The sequence below is a fragment of the Onychostruthus taczanowskii genome, unplaced genomic scaffold, assembly GCF_017590055.1.
Source record: "Onychostruthus taczanowskii isolate IOZ18803 unplaced genomic scaffold, ASM1759005v1 scaffold30, whole genome shotgun sequence".
Lineage (NCBI taxonomy): Eukaryota > Metazoa > Chordata > Aves > Passeriformes > Passeridae > Onychostruthus > Onychostruthus taczanowskii.
The window spans coordinates 5,085,375-5,101,184 of NW_024500350.1; the positions used below are offsets into that span (position 1 = coordinate 5,085,375).

General features: G+C 39.0%; 1 protein-coding gene across 1 annotated transcript; it reads left to right on the top strand.

Annotated features, from left to right (window-relative positions):
* The first annotated feature begins 53 nt into the window (after nt 1–53).
* ATAD5 (ATPase family AAA domain containing 5) lies at nt 54–15,764 on the top strand. Its single transcript, XM_041409189.1, has 23 exons — nt 54–618; nt 1,513–3,287; nt 3,636–3,723; nt 4,426–4,590; nt 4,725–4,863; nt 5,345–5,429; nt 5,890–6,071; nt 6,498–6,655; nt 6,919–7,072; nt 7,298–7,591; nt 7,763–7,859; nt 8,386–8,468; nt 8,558–8,703; nt 8,830–8,980; nt 9,455–9,625; nt 9,824–9,939; nt 10,021–10,114; nt 10,348–10,412; nt 11,305–11,485; nt 12,180–12,370; nt 12,664–13,496; nt 14,590–14,754; nt 14,948–15,764. Exons 1-23 carry the CDS (start codon nt 547–549, stop codon nt 15,024–15,026), a joined length of 5,484 nt encoding a protein of 1,827 aa, XP_041265123.1. The 5' UTR covers nt 54–546; the 3' UTR covers nt 15,027–15,764.
* The last annotated feature ends 46 nt before the right edge of the window (nt 15,765–15,810 follow it).

A 15,810-nucleotide genomic window follows, 5' to 3' on the forward strand; every position in this document is an offset into this window, starting at 1 on the left:
GGCCGCGCATCCGCGGGGCGGGGCGGGAAGCGCGGCGGGAGCGGGAGGCGGCCCCGGGGCACGGACCGGTGGGTGGTGACGTCAGCGAATCGTGACGTCGGCGAATCGTGACGTCAGCGGCGGGCAGGGCAGGCGCTAGCCGCGTGACGTCACAGCCGAGGCGCGAAAACCCGACTGACAGCGGTGAAGGCGGGAGAGGGGGCAGGAGGGGGCGTGGCCTCGGCGGAGGAGGGGTGGGGCGACCGCTCTCCTGTCCGTCCGCGTTCACGTGACCTGGACAACAGGCAGCTGTTGGGCAGCGGGCGTGGGTCACGTGGGAGAGACCCGAGGCCCCGCCCCTCGCCTTCCGCGCGGAGGATCCGAATCTGGTCCCGCGCGCGCTTTTACCGCCCGCCCGGCGCGCGCGCCCTCAGGCGGCGCCATCGGGGCCATGGCGGCGGCGCGCGCCCCCCGCCCCTGAGGCACCGCCCGGGGCCGAGGGCTCCGCGCTCCCCCCGCCCCGAGCGATCCGATCCGGGAGGGCTCCGCGCCCGCAGCAGCCGGGGCATGGTGGGCAGGGTCGCCGTGGCCGCGGCGGCCGCCTCCCCCGTCCTCCCCGGGAACGACGGCGACGTTCAGGTGGGGACGCGGGCCGGGGTCGCGCTGTGAGGGAGGAGAAAGGGTTTGCGGCTGACAGGAGCCCCCTTTGGCGTTCGCCCCCCTTTGGCGTTCGCCCCCCTTTGGCGTTCGCCCCCTTTGGCCGTTCGCCCCCCTTTGGCGTTCGCCCCCTTTGGCGCTGTGCCCTGGCACGGCCCGCCCGGTGCACCGGGAGCTGTGAGGGGCCGCCCGGCCCGGGCCGTGCTCCAGGCGCTGCTGAGGCTCGGCGCAGCCCCGCGGGCCGGGCTGTCATTAAACCCATTCGAGGGGCTTTGGGAAGAGACGTTTTCTGCTTCAGAGGGTGTGATTTCCGAGCAGTTCAGTTTCTGGTAAACCAGGAGTTATAAAAGTCTTTATGAGCCAAAGTCTTTCTTGGAGCTGTAGAAGTAAATGCTCTTTCATGGTTTGAATCATTATACAAGATGAGAATTCTCTTGTGTTCATTTTCTTTAAGTACTCCTAAAGGTACACTGTGTTCCTAAGCTATGTCAGATGTTTACGGTAGGATCAGACCTTTTTAAGTGATGTTGGAATCCCCTCTTAAATGCTCCCCAGACGCTCTAGGGAACATCTCAAGGTCGATCTGAACTGACCCAGACTTTCAGACTTCCAGTATTGTGAAATCTCTGCAGAGCTGTTCTGCAGACTTTGTGATCCTGTTCAGGTTTGACCATCTCAAGGCTTCAGAACAGGATTTTTATTTATCTGAAAGGGCAGAATCTTTATCTCAGGTTTAGATGGCCTTGGAAAACATGAAGATACAGTTGATGCGTGCCCAGTCTGAGCACATTAATGTGAATTTTTGTCTTCTGAAAAAGTTCTGTATAAGTCATCTTAAGTTTTTTAAGACTAAGATTCATGTTGTACCTTTTACAGCCATGCAAGAAGCGGCGAGAGGAAGATGCTTCTGCAAAAACAATCACAAGGTATTTTTCACCATTAGCAAAACCAGTGGAAAAAGCATTGTCATCACCAAAATCCAACAATATCTTGGATTATTTTAAAAAGACATCTGCAACTGAGAATGCTGTGTTCCCAGTAGGAGATGGAGAAAATAAAACACTGTTGGAGGCTGATGAAAAAGAGTGTAAATCATCTTTCAAGCCATCTTTAAAGCGGAAGAGAAAAGGGAAGAAAGTTAATTTAAGTAATATGCCAAAAGAAATGAAAGAATCTGAGAATAACCTTGAAATAGAAATTATTAGTGATGACAGCAGAGTAACTACAGGACTGCAACAGGACAGTAATGACTTTATTGCTTCTTGTACTCTGGTGGACAAAAAATGTGCAGAAGAATTAGCAGAAGATAACCATCAAAGAGAGAACTTCCCAAACATTATCCCCTCGAGAAAAAATGCAAAAAGCCGTGGTTGTGAAACAAATGGATCAAAAAATAGGATAAAAAAATCAAGGCAAAGGAAGCACAAAGTAAATACTGATTTGTCTGAGAGCTCTTCATCAGAAAACCAGATGAATGAAATCTATAAAGAGGAAACTGAGGAGAAGACAAATACAGTAGCAGAGTGTGATGCTGCTATTGATGATTCCAGTTTTGAGGTCCATAAGGATGATGGGACATCCCAGGTAAATAATTGTATAATAACAGTGTCATTTGAGGACTTCTTGAGAAGTCAGGGAGAAAATAATGTTGAAGACACAAAGCCAGCAATGAACACTTCTGGTACAGCAAATGAAATGGACAAAAGTGATAGTGTTAGTGACCCAGAAAAGTGTGAGGAATCCCAGCAGCTGCCACTCAGAACAGTGACTGTCCTCGCACAAGTTCATTCCATTCCCCCCAAATTACCTCCCTCAAATAAGGAGCAGAAAGGCTCTAGGAAAATAGCTTCCATTTTTTTGAAGCAGAAAGGACGTGCAGGGGAAAGAGAAAGCAGCCCAGCCCTTTTGGACAGTGAGCAAACAGAACTGGTAACTCAGAAAAGAAAATCCAATGTCGTTATTGAGGAGGAGGAATTGGAGCTGGCTGTACTGGAGACTGGAGGGGCAGATTCTCTGAGGCCAAAATGTACTCTGGAAGAAAAGCATCAGTTTATGAAAGCTTTTAGACAACCAACAGCAGATGTAACAAAAAGTGGAGTTAAAAAGGCACCCGGAAAACAAAAGCAACCTCCTGCAAAGTCCTCAAAAGAAAAAGAGGCATCTGAAGATGTTGTTCCTTCAAAGAAAGGATTAGAAAGCGTGATACCGGAAGATTATGTGGACAAATGTGCACATTCCAAACCTAAAAGCAATAGAAGTAAACCCAGAAAATCTAGCAAGGTCCAGAAAGAAGGAAACAGAAGAAAGAAGGCTTCGGAAACTAAGGAAACTGACGTCTCAAACACCAGCAATTATACTGGAGAAGAGGATTCAGGTGCTAATGTCACCATGGAAAACACCTCAGATGTAGTAATTTTATCAAGTCCAGAAGTGAATGAGTTAAGGAGGAGTTTAAGGCAGCAGAAAACCAAAACATCAACAAATGTTACACCTAAGAAGCCCAGGGCTAGAAGTGCCTGTTCTGCAGATGAATTAAGTGCCTTCCCATTAGTGACTTCCACTCCAAAAGCACACAGACAATCCTGCAAGAAAAGCAACATGTACAGAGCTGAGGTGATTACTGTGCCCTTTGATGGAAACAGCCCAATAAGGTAAACCTTTTAGAGTATATTCTACCTTTTTGCCCATTAATTGTATGCAAGTATTTTGAAAATGAGACACAAATATTAATGGACTGTATATCAAAGTTGCATGGATAATCATCATGGTGGGTAAAAATAGAGAGGAACCAAAGCTGACTATAAATGTATTTGTACTAAAGACATAAAAAACAAACAAACAAACAAAAAAAAAACAACCAAACAACAAAAAGACCTTCATCAACCAGTTGCTTCTGTTTACAGCACTGTATTTTTAAAGGCTTTTGAAAATGAGATTGAGAATAACATCTCCCTTTATTAACCAGTAATAATTTCATAATACTTTTTTTCCCTAATTAGAATGAGGTTTACACGTATCAAAGCAGCTACAAAATCAAATAAAGCTGAAGCAATGAAAAATGAAGAGTCTCACTCCAAAAACACAAAGGTAATTTATGTAACAATTAGTGTCAGTATTTTGTCATTTCCTATATGGGTATAATTGTGGTGTATTCAGTATTGTGAAATAATCTAGTGCAATACAATATGACACTTCCCAGCTGCCCTGTGGAAAGGGAATATGCTCTGATGAAACTATGATGAGATAGTTTCTTGTACCTTAGGGCTTAAAACATGTTTTATTAGTAAAAATCCACCTTTCATAACAGAAGAATTCCATAAAATAGCATCCTTCTGAGCTGCAGGTTCTCAGGATGGGATGTACATCCTGGGTTCTCAGGACATGGCACTTAGTGCTGTGGTTTATTTGACAAGCTAGTAATTGGCCAGAGGTTGGACTTGGTGATCTCAGAGGTCTTTTCCAACCTAAATGATCCAGTGACTTGTGCACAGCAGAACAGCTGAGACTTAAGAATGTTACTGCCCATTTCTGTTCCACGGAAAAACTGGGGATCTCCTTGCAGGGCTTTCACTCCCTTTTGAGAACTGTTGATATCATCTTGGTTTGCTTGTTCTTTCAATTATTTCATTTTCTTTTTGATACCAGTGAAATTTTGCAGCAATTACATATTTCTATGAAAGTAAAAATTAGATTTATATGCTTTTATAAAATTAGATTTACATGATTTTAAAGTTCTTAGTGAAGAGAGTTTTTAGTTGCTATTTCAGTTTTTTTGTTCTTTGTTCACAGATAAACTCCACTTCTAAAAACATATCTAAAGCAAAGCAGCTGATTGAAAAAGCCAAGGCTATACAGCAGAACAGATCAAAAGTGAGTGAAGACTCAGCAGCTCCTGTGAGGCGCTCGTCTCGACAGCGAGCTCTTGCTGAGAAGAAGAAATCAGAGCAAAGTGATGTAAGGCTGTACTTTGGAGGGGGGGATATTTTTATATATTTATTGATATAAGCAACACAAATGATTCCTACTTGATTCTTTACAAAGGAGGAGAAGTTGGGTTTCCTTTCTTACTTGATTTGCTTTCCCTCTAGGAGTCAGTAATAATTCTAGGTTCAGACATGGATAGTGGCACTACTACAGAGCAGAGTGTGAAGGAGAAGAAACTTCGGAGTGTAAATGATGTTTTGGGGAAGAAGTCTAAAAACTTGAAGGTTGCAAAGAACTCCAATGGTAATTGGGTTTTACTGAATGTGTTTATTTTTTGTTACAGAAACATTTTATATTATTGACTGTTGTAACTGTATTTCATAAAGCTGCCTTTGCAGTGTATTAATCTTTTCTTCTGATTTATCTTGTGTAATATTCCAATGTATAGTTTCCCTTTTTAAATTAATTAATAGTGCAGAGGTTGTTTATATGTGTTGTTTTGCTTTTTCTTCATTCAGGGAAAACTGTTTCTTTGAAAAATTGTCAACATATACCATGTTTTGTTGTGTCTCCTTTTTTCCCTTAATGTTAGAAAATAGCATCTATACTGAGGAAATAATTAGAAACAAAGCCATAATGAGTTTTGCTAAAATACTCAACTTTTCCTTAAGAAAAGGAGATTTCCTGATGATGTTAAATGGAACATACAGGTAGTGAACACAGAAGCAAGGTTAGAATCTTGTATCAGTGCTAATCTAATAATAGTTTTTTTACCTTTTTAAAGGGAAACTGGGATGTCCACCTTCCTGCCTAGGCAAAAATGCTCCAAACTCTGCAGGTGAACCAATTGTGATCTTTGATGAAAGCAGGTCAGTTGTCAAGAGTGCAGTTGCTTAAAAGTCAAAATATGTTTCAAGGTTACTTTAACATTCTCTCGTTTTACAGATTTAAATACGCTTACTGAAATGTGCTATAAATATTCATTACTCTTATACTGATTAATATTTTAATCTGCTTGCAAAATTTGAGGGGTTTCTTGGAGAGTTCTTCAACCATTTTAGAACCATATTGGATGTCTGGAAGTGTAGTTGGTGACTGATTAAAAAGAAATCCCAAATTGCATATAAAAATACAAAAAAGAGATATTTTTTTTTAGATTAAAATTTTTAACACAATTAATTTCAAACTAACCACATTAAAATTAATTTTAGCAGTTCTGCTAGACTATTTTCAACTCATTTGGAAGAGAGTGTGATTAAATTCAGCCTTGCATAGCTGGAAGTTCTACTAATTCTATCTTCTTTCTTTTTCTTTTCTTTTTCATTAAAGCCAAGATGCATCTGAAAATTCTCAGGATGGTGATCCATTCAGAGCAAAGCGTGAATTCCTGATGAGTGGATTGCCAGAGTCACTGAAAAGGCAGATTGCAAAGAAGGCAGCAGCAATGGAAGCATACTCTCTTGCAAGTTCCTGCTTTAAGACTGTTGTCCATGTACAGCAGAAGGATGACTGTAAGCTTGTGTTAAGTTTTTGGGTTTTGTTCAAATGTACATAATAAATTCTGAGGAATTTGTGCAGAAAATAAAGAATTTGAACAGCTTAGGACTGGAGTTAGGTGGGGGTTTCCTCTTGTTTTGTGTCTCAGTAAGAGAACAAAACTTAGAAGCTTCCAGTGAGATCTATTTGGATACAAAATTTACAAATTAAATTTATGCTAAAGTCGTCCATACATGCATGGACAAGGATGCAAACTTATTTCTATTTAGTCAAAAAAGTTGGTCTGGAGAATTTGGAGAATAAAGATTGTGTTGGATTGATTAGGGCAGAAACCATTTCCTTCTGACAAAGGCAAAAGACTTCACAAAAGACCAGCCCATTTCTTTTCCCTAGAATAGAAGTTAACTCTTGTTTTGGTTTTGGTGGGGGTTCTTTTGTAGGTTCTCCAATGTGGAAATTGCAATCACCATCATGTCCTCTATTAACTAAGCTGAGGGAACTGAGTACTGAAGTCACCAACATCACAAAAATCACTCTCTCACTTGGTGAATTTTCCACTGTGAATTCAAAACGAACTGGAAATTGTTCTGCACCTGTGGTTAGTACTTTAAGATTCAAATTGTTTTGATACTCGTTTGGAGTTATGTTTTTAATAAATCCTGTTGTTTGAGTTTGTTTCAATGCTGTAATTAGTTGGGTTTTTTTTAATTTCCCTGTGTGTGAGTTACCCATTTTGCATCTTACCATTAGACAGTTCTCATCAGTTTCTGTTAATCTCTGAATTTAACAAGATATTACCAGTTTAAATTATGCAAAGCATTCTGTATAAGGTTTTTGAGTAATTCTGTGTGTGTACTCCAGCTTTCAGGCCACCGACCAGCTTTTCCTGATGCATTCAAGAAGGATTTGCTAGATGAGATTGTGGCTTCTAATTCTCAGTTTCCAGTGAGAAAATACTACTCCAGGTTCCTGCAAAAGCAAACAGAGCGGTTGGCTTTGGAAAACAGTACACAAGGTTAGGAATCTATGTAGGGAGAAAACCACCCTCATTCTCTCTGGCATTAAAAAACAACTGGGAATTCAAAAAATATGTTACTGAAGGAATACTGTTGTTGGAAATACATTGATCCTCACATTTTAGGATATTTTGACAAAATTCTTCAAATATGGCTTAAACAAATGTACAGTAGTAATGGACATGGTCTGAAATTTTAAATGGATGCAATTTTTTGTTTCTTAGACAGCAGAGATGGCACTGCACATCTTGATATAATTGAGAAACATCCTGACAATTGGAAAGAAGCAAAGAGGAAAAGGAAAGAAACAGAAGACCGCAAATCAAAAAGAAGAAAACAACTTGAAGGTACAGAGACTGAAATGAAATCAAGAGTTTCCAGGAACCTTATTTATCCCATATCTGGAGAAAAAGAGGCAGAAACAGGACAAGCCACACACTTTGGAAAAAACAAAACCCAGAAACCAGATAGTGTGACAGAAGACAGAGGTTGTTTATCAGATCCAAATGCACTTTCAGGTAACTGCATTTCCTGCCTCATTTTAATCTTTGCATTGAGGAAATGTATGTGTGATCTATGTCAGCTTTCCACTGTGATGCAAAAATCAAATCTAGTCCTGATACTCTGCTAGATGTGATCAAGTCTATTGCATGAAGAACTGTTTTAAAATGGACAATATTTTTCTATAGGTGTGGAAAAGGAAGACATGCTCTGGACAGAAAAATATCAGCCTCAAGATTCCAGTGAACTTGTAGGGAACAAGAAAGAAATTGAAAGGCTACACAGGTCAGAAGTTGGAACATGGATCCTTTCCTAAAATAACTCAAAACCTCATGTTACTTGATAATGCTCAAAGTACCAAGAGACCAGTACTTGTCTGTACTTCCCTACAAGCATCCCCATCATGATCTTGCTGTACTGTCTGCTTTTCACAGGAATTTAGCACTAAATTCCACCTAACACATTAGGCTTTCAGTTAAATTTTCTGTATGTGCTTAAGTTACTGGTGTGGCTCTTGCACAGAATTTAAAGATCCATCTGACAAAACAACACTGAATTATGAGTGAATAAGTAGTTCACCAAATGACTTGTTTTTATACCAATCAGCTAACAGAATGAGAATGAAAAAGGAAACCTGTTCTACAAAGTAATCAAATCCTGAACATATTTTTGCTTTTATCTGAAAGGACTTCATAGGTTTCTGTGTGGTAAAAGTGGCTGATGTCCCCTAGTTTATGTTCTGTTCCATCTTAATTTGGTTCACTTAATTCACCAGCAATTTTTATTCTTGTTTTCTTCCTTTCTTTTATAGTTGGTTAAAAGAATGGAAAAAGAGAGCTGATTTGGAAGAAAAACGAAATCAGAAAAGGGAAAAGGAGGACAAAGAGCAAGAAGGTACTGATAGAATTAATATAACTTCTCTTTTGTTGAAAGTTGGCAAAAAATAACAGTAATCCTTTATTTTCTTTTTAATAATTCTACAGATTCTTTAAGCAGCCTTGACTTTAAAGATAGTAAATCTGATACTGAGGAAGAGACAACCCTTTGCAATACTGTTCTGATAACTGGCCCACCAGGAGTGGGGAAAACTGCTGCAGTGTATGCTTGTGCTCAGGAGCTTGGGTTTAAGGTTTGTGGAGTTCTTTCTTTCCTCACTGCATTTTTCTTATTTATACCTCACGATACAAAAGCATTTGTAATACAAGATGTCTACAATTTAATTTTCTTTCTTTTTGTAAATTAAATACCATTGCAGATATTTGAAGTCAATGCCTCTTGCCAGCGTAGTGGGAGACAGATTTTATCTCAGCTGAAAGAAGCTACTCAGTCTCACCAAGTGGACAAAAAAGGTGTGAATGCACACAAGCCTTGCTTTTTTAACAGTTGTAGCTCTACCAAGTCACCAAGTAAGTGTTGTAGTTCTTATCTGGGGTTCTTTGTTTTGTCTGCATTATGGGGTGGACTTCACGGAGGGGAGAAGGTTGTTAGAGACTGAATTCCCCATTAGAGACTGAATTCCCCAAACAAATTTTAGATATCAGTTGTTTTAAAAAAGATAGCAGATTTAGCTTACCTTGCCATAATAGTAAGAACTGGTCTGTTGTTTAACTGCAGACCAAATGAAATAATGACTTCATTAAAATACTGACTCTTGATTACATTATTTCTGCAGTGGTGGAGCAAGTGCTGTGGCATTTGAATAGAAAGTTGAACAGAAAGCTTTTCCTATAACAAGAGAAAAGGAAAACAAGCAAAAAATCAGCACAGGAAACCAGTCATTTACCATAGATAATAAATGGGTTTTACTTTAAATTTGTCTGAGAAATCTTAGTTTGACATTGTATCTCCAGATGAAGTTTAATATAAAACATACCTTGCAGAAAAAATGTATTCTCCAAAGAAAGTTATTTCTCCAAGAAAACCACCACTGTCACCAAAAGGAGCAGGATTAAAACGAAGCTTGCCCTCTAAAACACTTGCAAACTACTTCAAAATTTCTGCCAAACGAAGAGGTGTTGATGGAGAAGCAACATCTGAAGAAAAAAATGGAGGTAGGTATTTCTTTTTAATAATGAATTACCTTTGGAGGTGGAAATGCTGCACCATGTATGTAGCATGTATGGAGCTGTGTGGAGAAAAGAACATATTCTCTTAAGCTTTTGATACATGGGGGATTTTTGAAGCCAGTACCTTGAAAGCATTAAATGGTTTCACTCCTCCTTCCTGCTCTATTATTCATCCATCTGCAGGAAATACTCAGAATTCAGTGGAAGTAAAGAAAGATACTCAGACTCAGGCAATAAACAAAGAAGAAGGAGGAGAACACAACAGGAAAAGTGCAACATCTCTCATTCTGTTTGAAGAGGTAAAATTCACATGAAATGTTCTGTGACTGTTCACAGCTTGTAACTGCTGCTCAAGCTGTTGACACTGTTTGTTGCTGTAGGTGGATATAATATTTGATGAAGATGCAGGATTTCTAAGTGCAATAAAGACATTCATGACAACTGCAAAGAGACCTGTAATTCTTACCACCAATGGTGAGTAGTGTTTGTGACAATAATTAGGCTTTACAGACAGAAGAGCCACTTCTAATTAGAGGCTGTAAATGGTGATGGTTGAATACTGCTCCTAAATGCAGATTTAAATGAGTAGAGACTGTAAAGCAAGTGTTTGAGTGTTTGAATGAAGGTGTACTGGCTGCTCTAATTGATAAAGAAAATAACCAGGTTTGAACATAATGTCATGACAGTTCACTGATCTCTCTTTATAGATCCAACATTCAGCTTAATGTTTGATGGCTATTTTGAAGAGATCAACTTTAAAACCCCTTCTTTGGTAAGTCTGTGTCTGGGAATGCAGGTACATCCTAAGCAAGCAATTAACAGTTGATTTCAGTTTGAAATTTAAATGTTGGGGTAGGTTTATATATTTCTGATGTAACATACTTGTTTGATCAGAGACAGACATGTCTTTGAGGTTTATGTAAGGATGTGTAGGATGTATTTATCTTTACATATAGAAGCTGATTTACTGGCATGGAAGATTTATTTTCCAAACAGTTTAGTGGTACTGAGAATTACAATAAGATTATCACTTAATCACTTCATTTAGTTTTTAGAATGTATTTAGATAAATATCTGATAGTACTGCCAGTACTGGTTCATTCATTAAAAAGTATAGCAGTTTATTTTTGAAGTATTTTGGGTTATTCCTTTAATGTAAACACTTGTGTTCTGTGTAGCAAATAGTTTTATTTGCAGCTATGTGTTAGGTGAAAAACCTAAATAAATGAGAATCAGAAGGACCTAATTATTGAGAAGGGAAAATTTCTTAATGTGAAACAGAAAACCTGTTGGACTTCCAGGCAATTGCAGAGTTAAAAGAAAGAATGCAAGAAAAAACTTCAAACTGAATGTAGTGCATTAAAAGCTGATCACTGGTGATAAGAAGCAAGGTGTAGGTAGCCTCAGGATCATAAGCAGAATGTTTTTGTGTGTTTGTTTTTACTTATTTCTAAATTGAAATTAATTCTCCAACATAGGCTACATAGATTGGGTAGTTGCTTTTCCTTACAGGTTTTAATCTAACTGTAATCTAATTTAATAAACTAATCTTCTGTATTAAAAGTCAAAATGTATTGCAAGCATAAGTAGAATAGTTTGCTCTTGTGTGACTTCCTGCAGTGTGATTGGGTTGTTTCAGTGGTCTGTGTGTAACTCCTGTTTAGACAAGCTCTGTGAGCTACCTCCAAGCTCTGTGCCTGGCTGAGAACCTACGGACAGATGTGCAAGACCTGGCTGCTCTCCTGACCACAAATAACTGTGATATCAGACAAAGTGTCCTGTACTTGCAGTTCTGGGTTAGAAGTGGAGGTGGATGCTTGAAAGAGAAGTGTTTGGCACCTCATGGTATGTTGATTTAATTTAATCTTTTAAAAATATCCATCTATTCATATGAATTTGACTAAATCAGAGCATTCTTAGACATGTGTGAATAAATGGTAACTTCTTGTAAGACTCCTAAATGTGGGGGGAGGGGGGATGCTTCTGCTATTTTTAGCTACTTCCAAGCCTTGTACTTTTGCGTAAGGAACTTAATTTTGAGGGTTTTATTGCCTGTCATTATGATACTTACTATCTCCCTTTCACGTTGTGGGTAGTAAAACTAGGCAAAGAAGGGAACCAGTAGTAATTTTCCTCAGAGTTTGCAGTTCTTTATCCATATGGCTGATAGGCAATTCACCTAGAAGAAGCAGAGCTGCAAAAGGGGTAAAAGTGGGACAGCTGGCAAGCAGGCAGGGGTAGGAACTTCATCCCAAAGGATTCAGGAAGAGTTCAGGGGTGTGAGGGAGTGACAGGGAGAGACAAGTGAGACACAGCCTCCTTCAAAGGTTACTTGGGAAGCAGGAGAGCAGGTTGGTAACACTGACAGCAGTGATGTGGGCATGGGGATGTCTCATTTCAGCTGCTCTGTTCCTCCAGCACCACAGCAAGAGGTGACAGTTACAGCATCCTTTGTGACAGGAATTGAGGCAAAGAGGTGGAAAAGCAAGTTCACGATGCAGTTGTTCCCTTTCAAGTAAAGCCTGTTATCTCTGTGCAGGAGAAGAAGAGACAAGGAAGGCAGATAATGTCATTCATCCTGCAAAGTCTAAGGATTCCAAGGTGGATTTTTCTCAAGCTGATGATTCACATCGTCAGGAGTTTCCAAAATGTAATACAGGCTGTGTAGAGATGTTGCTTGGCCTTAAGAACATCCTGTTGCCTTCAGAAGATTTGTTTACATTTCTCAAGGTATTTTTGTAGCTGACTTGGTAATACTTTGAATGATTGCCAGACAATTGAGTGTAACTATCACCAGGAATAACATAATCTCAGAAGCCAATCTCTGAAAAGGTTTGTTGTAGAAATTAGAGAATTCTGTGGTTATTAAGTACAATCTGAATTGGGTTGGTCTCTCACAAGCAAAATAGTCCCTCACTTCATAAGCACAAAGCCAGGAGTGTGGGATTTTCTATATTAACATTTTTATTTAAAAGAAATGAATTTTAATAAGTTGATAAAGCTTTCATATTATTATTTTACAGCACAAAATCACAACTATGGAGGAATGGAATAAATTGATGCAGCTTCTCACAGAATTCCAGATGAAGCATGTGGATTTTGTATATAGTAATCTTGAACTTATTCTTCCCTTACCAGTGCAAGTTCTGTCAAACCAGTCTGAAGCCTCAAAGTCTATACTTGAAAGGACTACTATAGTTTCTTCAAAAGACAGATCTACTAAGAGTTCTTGCTCTAGGAAGAGTAGCCCTGGAAAAAGGTCTAAAAAGACAAAGGCTCAGAAAATGCTTGAGATATTGGATGATAGTGACTTATTTGATTCTGAGCTGAACTATTCAGCTGAATTCATAACTTTGCCATCAGACAGTCCTAAATCATGTGTTGAAATGAATAAAAAGGAATCAAAATTGTTGGTGCATAAAGAACAAAAAGAAGTTAAAACTAAAACCTCAGTAAATGAAAGGAGGTCTGCAGTTATTTTTCAGTGTCTAAAGTCACTGACTGAGTTTGTGGAAGACATGTCCTTCCTGGATTGCTGTGTAGACACTAACACCAGGGAACCACTGGAGTTTTCTAAAAGTGAGGAATTTCATTGGACAAATGCCAAAATCAGAAATGGTCTTTGTGATGAGTTCAGTATAGAAAATACTGATTGGTGGAGTTCCCAGAGCTGTAGTGAAATAAAGGCAGCTATTGAAGCACTCAGCTTCACTAAAAGTTCTGTTAATATTTCACAAAATTTGGAATCCTTTTCAACTACAAGTAAAACATCTGAAAGTGATCAGCTGAAGGGACTTACTCTGCCTCTCTCAAACACAAGGAATTGCATATCCTTCAGTCAGGCAGCTGATTCAAGGTAAGACTTTGTTAATATTTCTGGAGTGTAATGCAATTTGTCAAGAAGAGCATTTCACAGGGTGTAGGACTGTTTCAGATTTGATGTATACACATTCACACCACTATGACTGTTGTCAGTGTGCCTCTAAACACTGCAATATATTGTTCATTTTGCTTTTGCAACCTTAAATTAACTTCTTGTCAGTCTGCAAAAAGTTACTTTTCTTGAACAGCCTGACTAATGTTTTTAAGGAATGGTGGCCTTAGTCTAGTTATTTTAAAAATGGACAAACAGCACCACCACCCCCAAAAGAATAACAGAACCCTAAAGGAATAGTTTTTTCAAGACAGATGGGATTCTGCAACTACCAAACATGCAGATTTGTCACCTGCTCATACTGAATGCATGTTAAGTGTGTTGGTAGGTGTTGCTTGATGAAGACCTAACAAAATCCAAAGTAAATTCTTTGTAGTAACTTATGATAACAAAGAATAGCCTTTAATACAGTGTAAAAGATCAAAGAATACTACCAAGTGTTGGCATGAAACATTGTTTTTAACATAAACAAGTCATCATAGGTAAAATTGGCACAATGGGTACTTAAAGCCCATTCAGGGGTCTGAACAGGAAAATGGCTTAGAGCCTTTCTTCTGTAAATCAGCACCCAGAGGAGCAATGGCAGAATGGATCTGACTGTGCATCCTGTGACCAGGTTTATGTCATGGGTTAGACACTGGACCTGACACTAAAATTCTGGCAAATACCAGTTGCATAATGCTTTTTCTTTTTGAAGACCACAGATGCTTTCCGTTGTGGTTGTACTGAACCTCACATCCGTATCTAGACTGAGGAGCTCACCACATCAGACTCCTAATTAAGATGAGAGCTTTGGCCAAACAAACTGCTGGTCTTGATGTTTCTGTCCAGGTGCAGCTTTGTGATGCTCTGTAAGCAGCACACAATTAGAAGTTGCAGACATCTGATCCATTGGGATGCACTTCTGGATATCGATTTAATGGAGCTTTAAACCAGTAGCTTTGATCCTAAAGAAATAAAATCATCACTGCACATTCTTGAATTAGAAACAATAAAGCTTCATTCTCTGTTTTAGCACTCACAAAAAAGCACAGAAGAGGCTGGCTGTCATCAAAACTGTATTTTCCAGAAGTCCTTTAAACCTGGGCAATAAGCAAGCCAGTACCCTTGAATACCTCCCCACTCTCCGCAGTATCTGTAGGTCTGAGAAGCTTAAAGAGCAAGAGAAGACTAAAAGAAGGTGAGTCTGGATTTTCCTAAATCTTGCTACATTTCTACATTGTAGAAGGTAGTTAAGGATTTTAATAAAATATTTTGTCAAATAATTCTAGGCAAGGAAGGTGGACATTTGTCTTTCAAAATAATAAAAGTGTTGCCTTATATTTGGAAATAACTTTGTTCCCTTAACAATCTTTTTTACTTTTTTTTAATAGGTTCTTGCATTATCTTGAAGGGATTCATCTTGAAATACCCAGACAAACGATAAATGGTCTGTCTTTGGACTTCCCTTAAAATTGCCAACACCAGAAATACTTTGTGCCTAATGGTGGTATTCTCACCATAGTTTGTTTGGGTTTTTTTTAATGACCACATTATTGTATATTCAGAGCCATTTGTATATTAAATTTTTATAATTATTTAAAATAATGTATATATCTATTGTCATTATACTGCTCTCCACAGCTGAAATGTGGGTTTGTTTGGTGCTTGTCCAGTAAGGGCATTCATAATATTAAATGCACAAACTATTCCGTGGGGACTTACTGCTCTCTTTCTCTCTAATTTGTTGATCACATAGCAAGAAGTCCTTTTGTAACAACCAACTGTCACAACTTCCACAGCAAAGTTGCTGTTTTCTGAGGAGACTGTTTTGTTCAAACAAGTTTGTTTCTGAATTTGCAGTTAAAGTGATAAATAACTCCAGGTGGGAGGGGGCACAGAGAGGATGCAACAAGTCCTGCAATTACTAAAACCAACTCTTCACTTTGACACAGGGAACAAGGTCCTTCCAAAGCACTATGCCTCAATGTACATATATTTGTATACGTTCCTTTCATTGTTTACAGCTGTCAGAGCTGTGTGTTAATCTCCTAAAAAGGTAGAGAAATTATTACTGTAGCTCAACATGGTCTCAAGAGATTTAGGCAAGATTTTGTAAATAACAATTATCCCGGCGTTACTTTGGATACAGGAATATTTAACTACTTCTAGTCTTGTATATTGTGTTCTATTCTTAAGCTTCTTTTTTTGTATTTGACAAGACTTCAGCCTGATTATTTGTATTGAATCCATTTTT

Excerpts from the sequence above, each read along its gene's own strand:
- ATAD5 (XM_041409189.1), top strand. The coding sequence starts at position 547 with ATGGTGGGCAGGGTCGCCGTGGCCGCGGCGGCCGCCTCCCCCGTCCTC. Across the intron at positions 4,591-4,724 it reads AGAAATCAGAGCAAAGTGAT|GAGTCAGTAATAATTCTAGG; the intron begins GTAAGGCTGTAC and ends CTTTCCCTCTAG. Across the intron at positions 8,469-8,557 it reads GGAGGACAAAGAGCAAGAAG|ATTCTTTAAGCAGCCTTGAC; the intron begins GTACTGATAGAA and ends ATAATTCTACAG.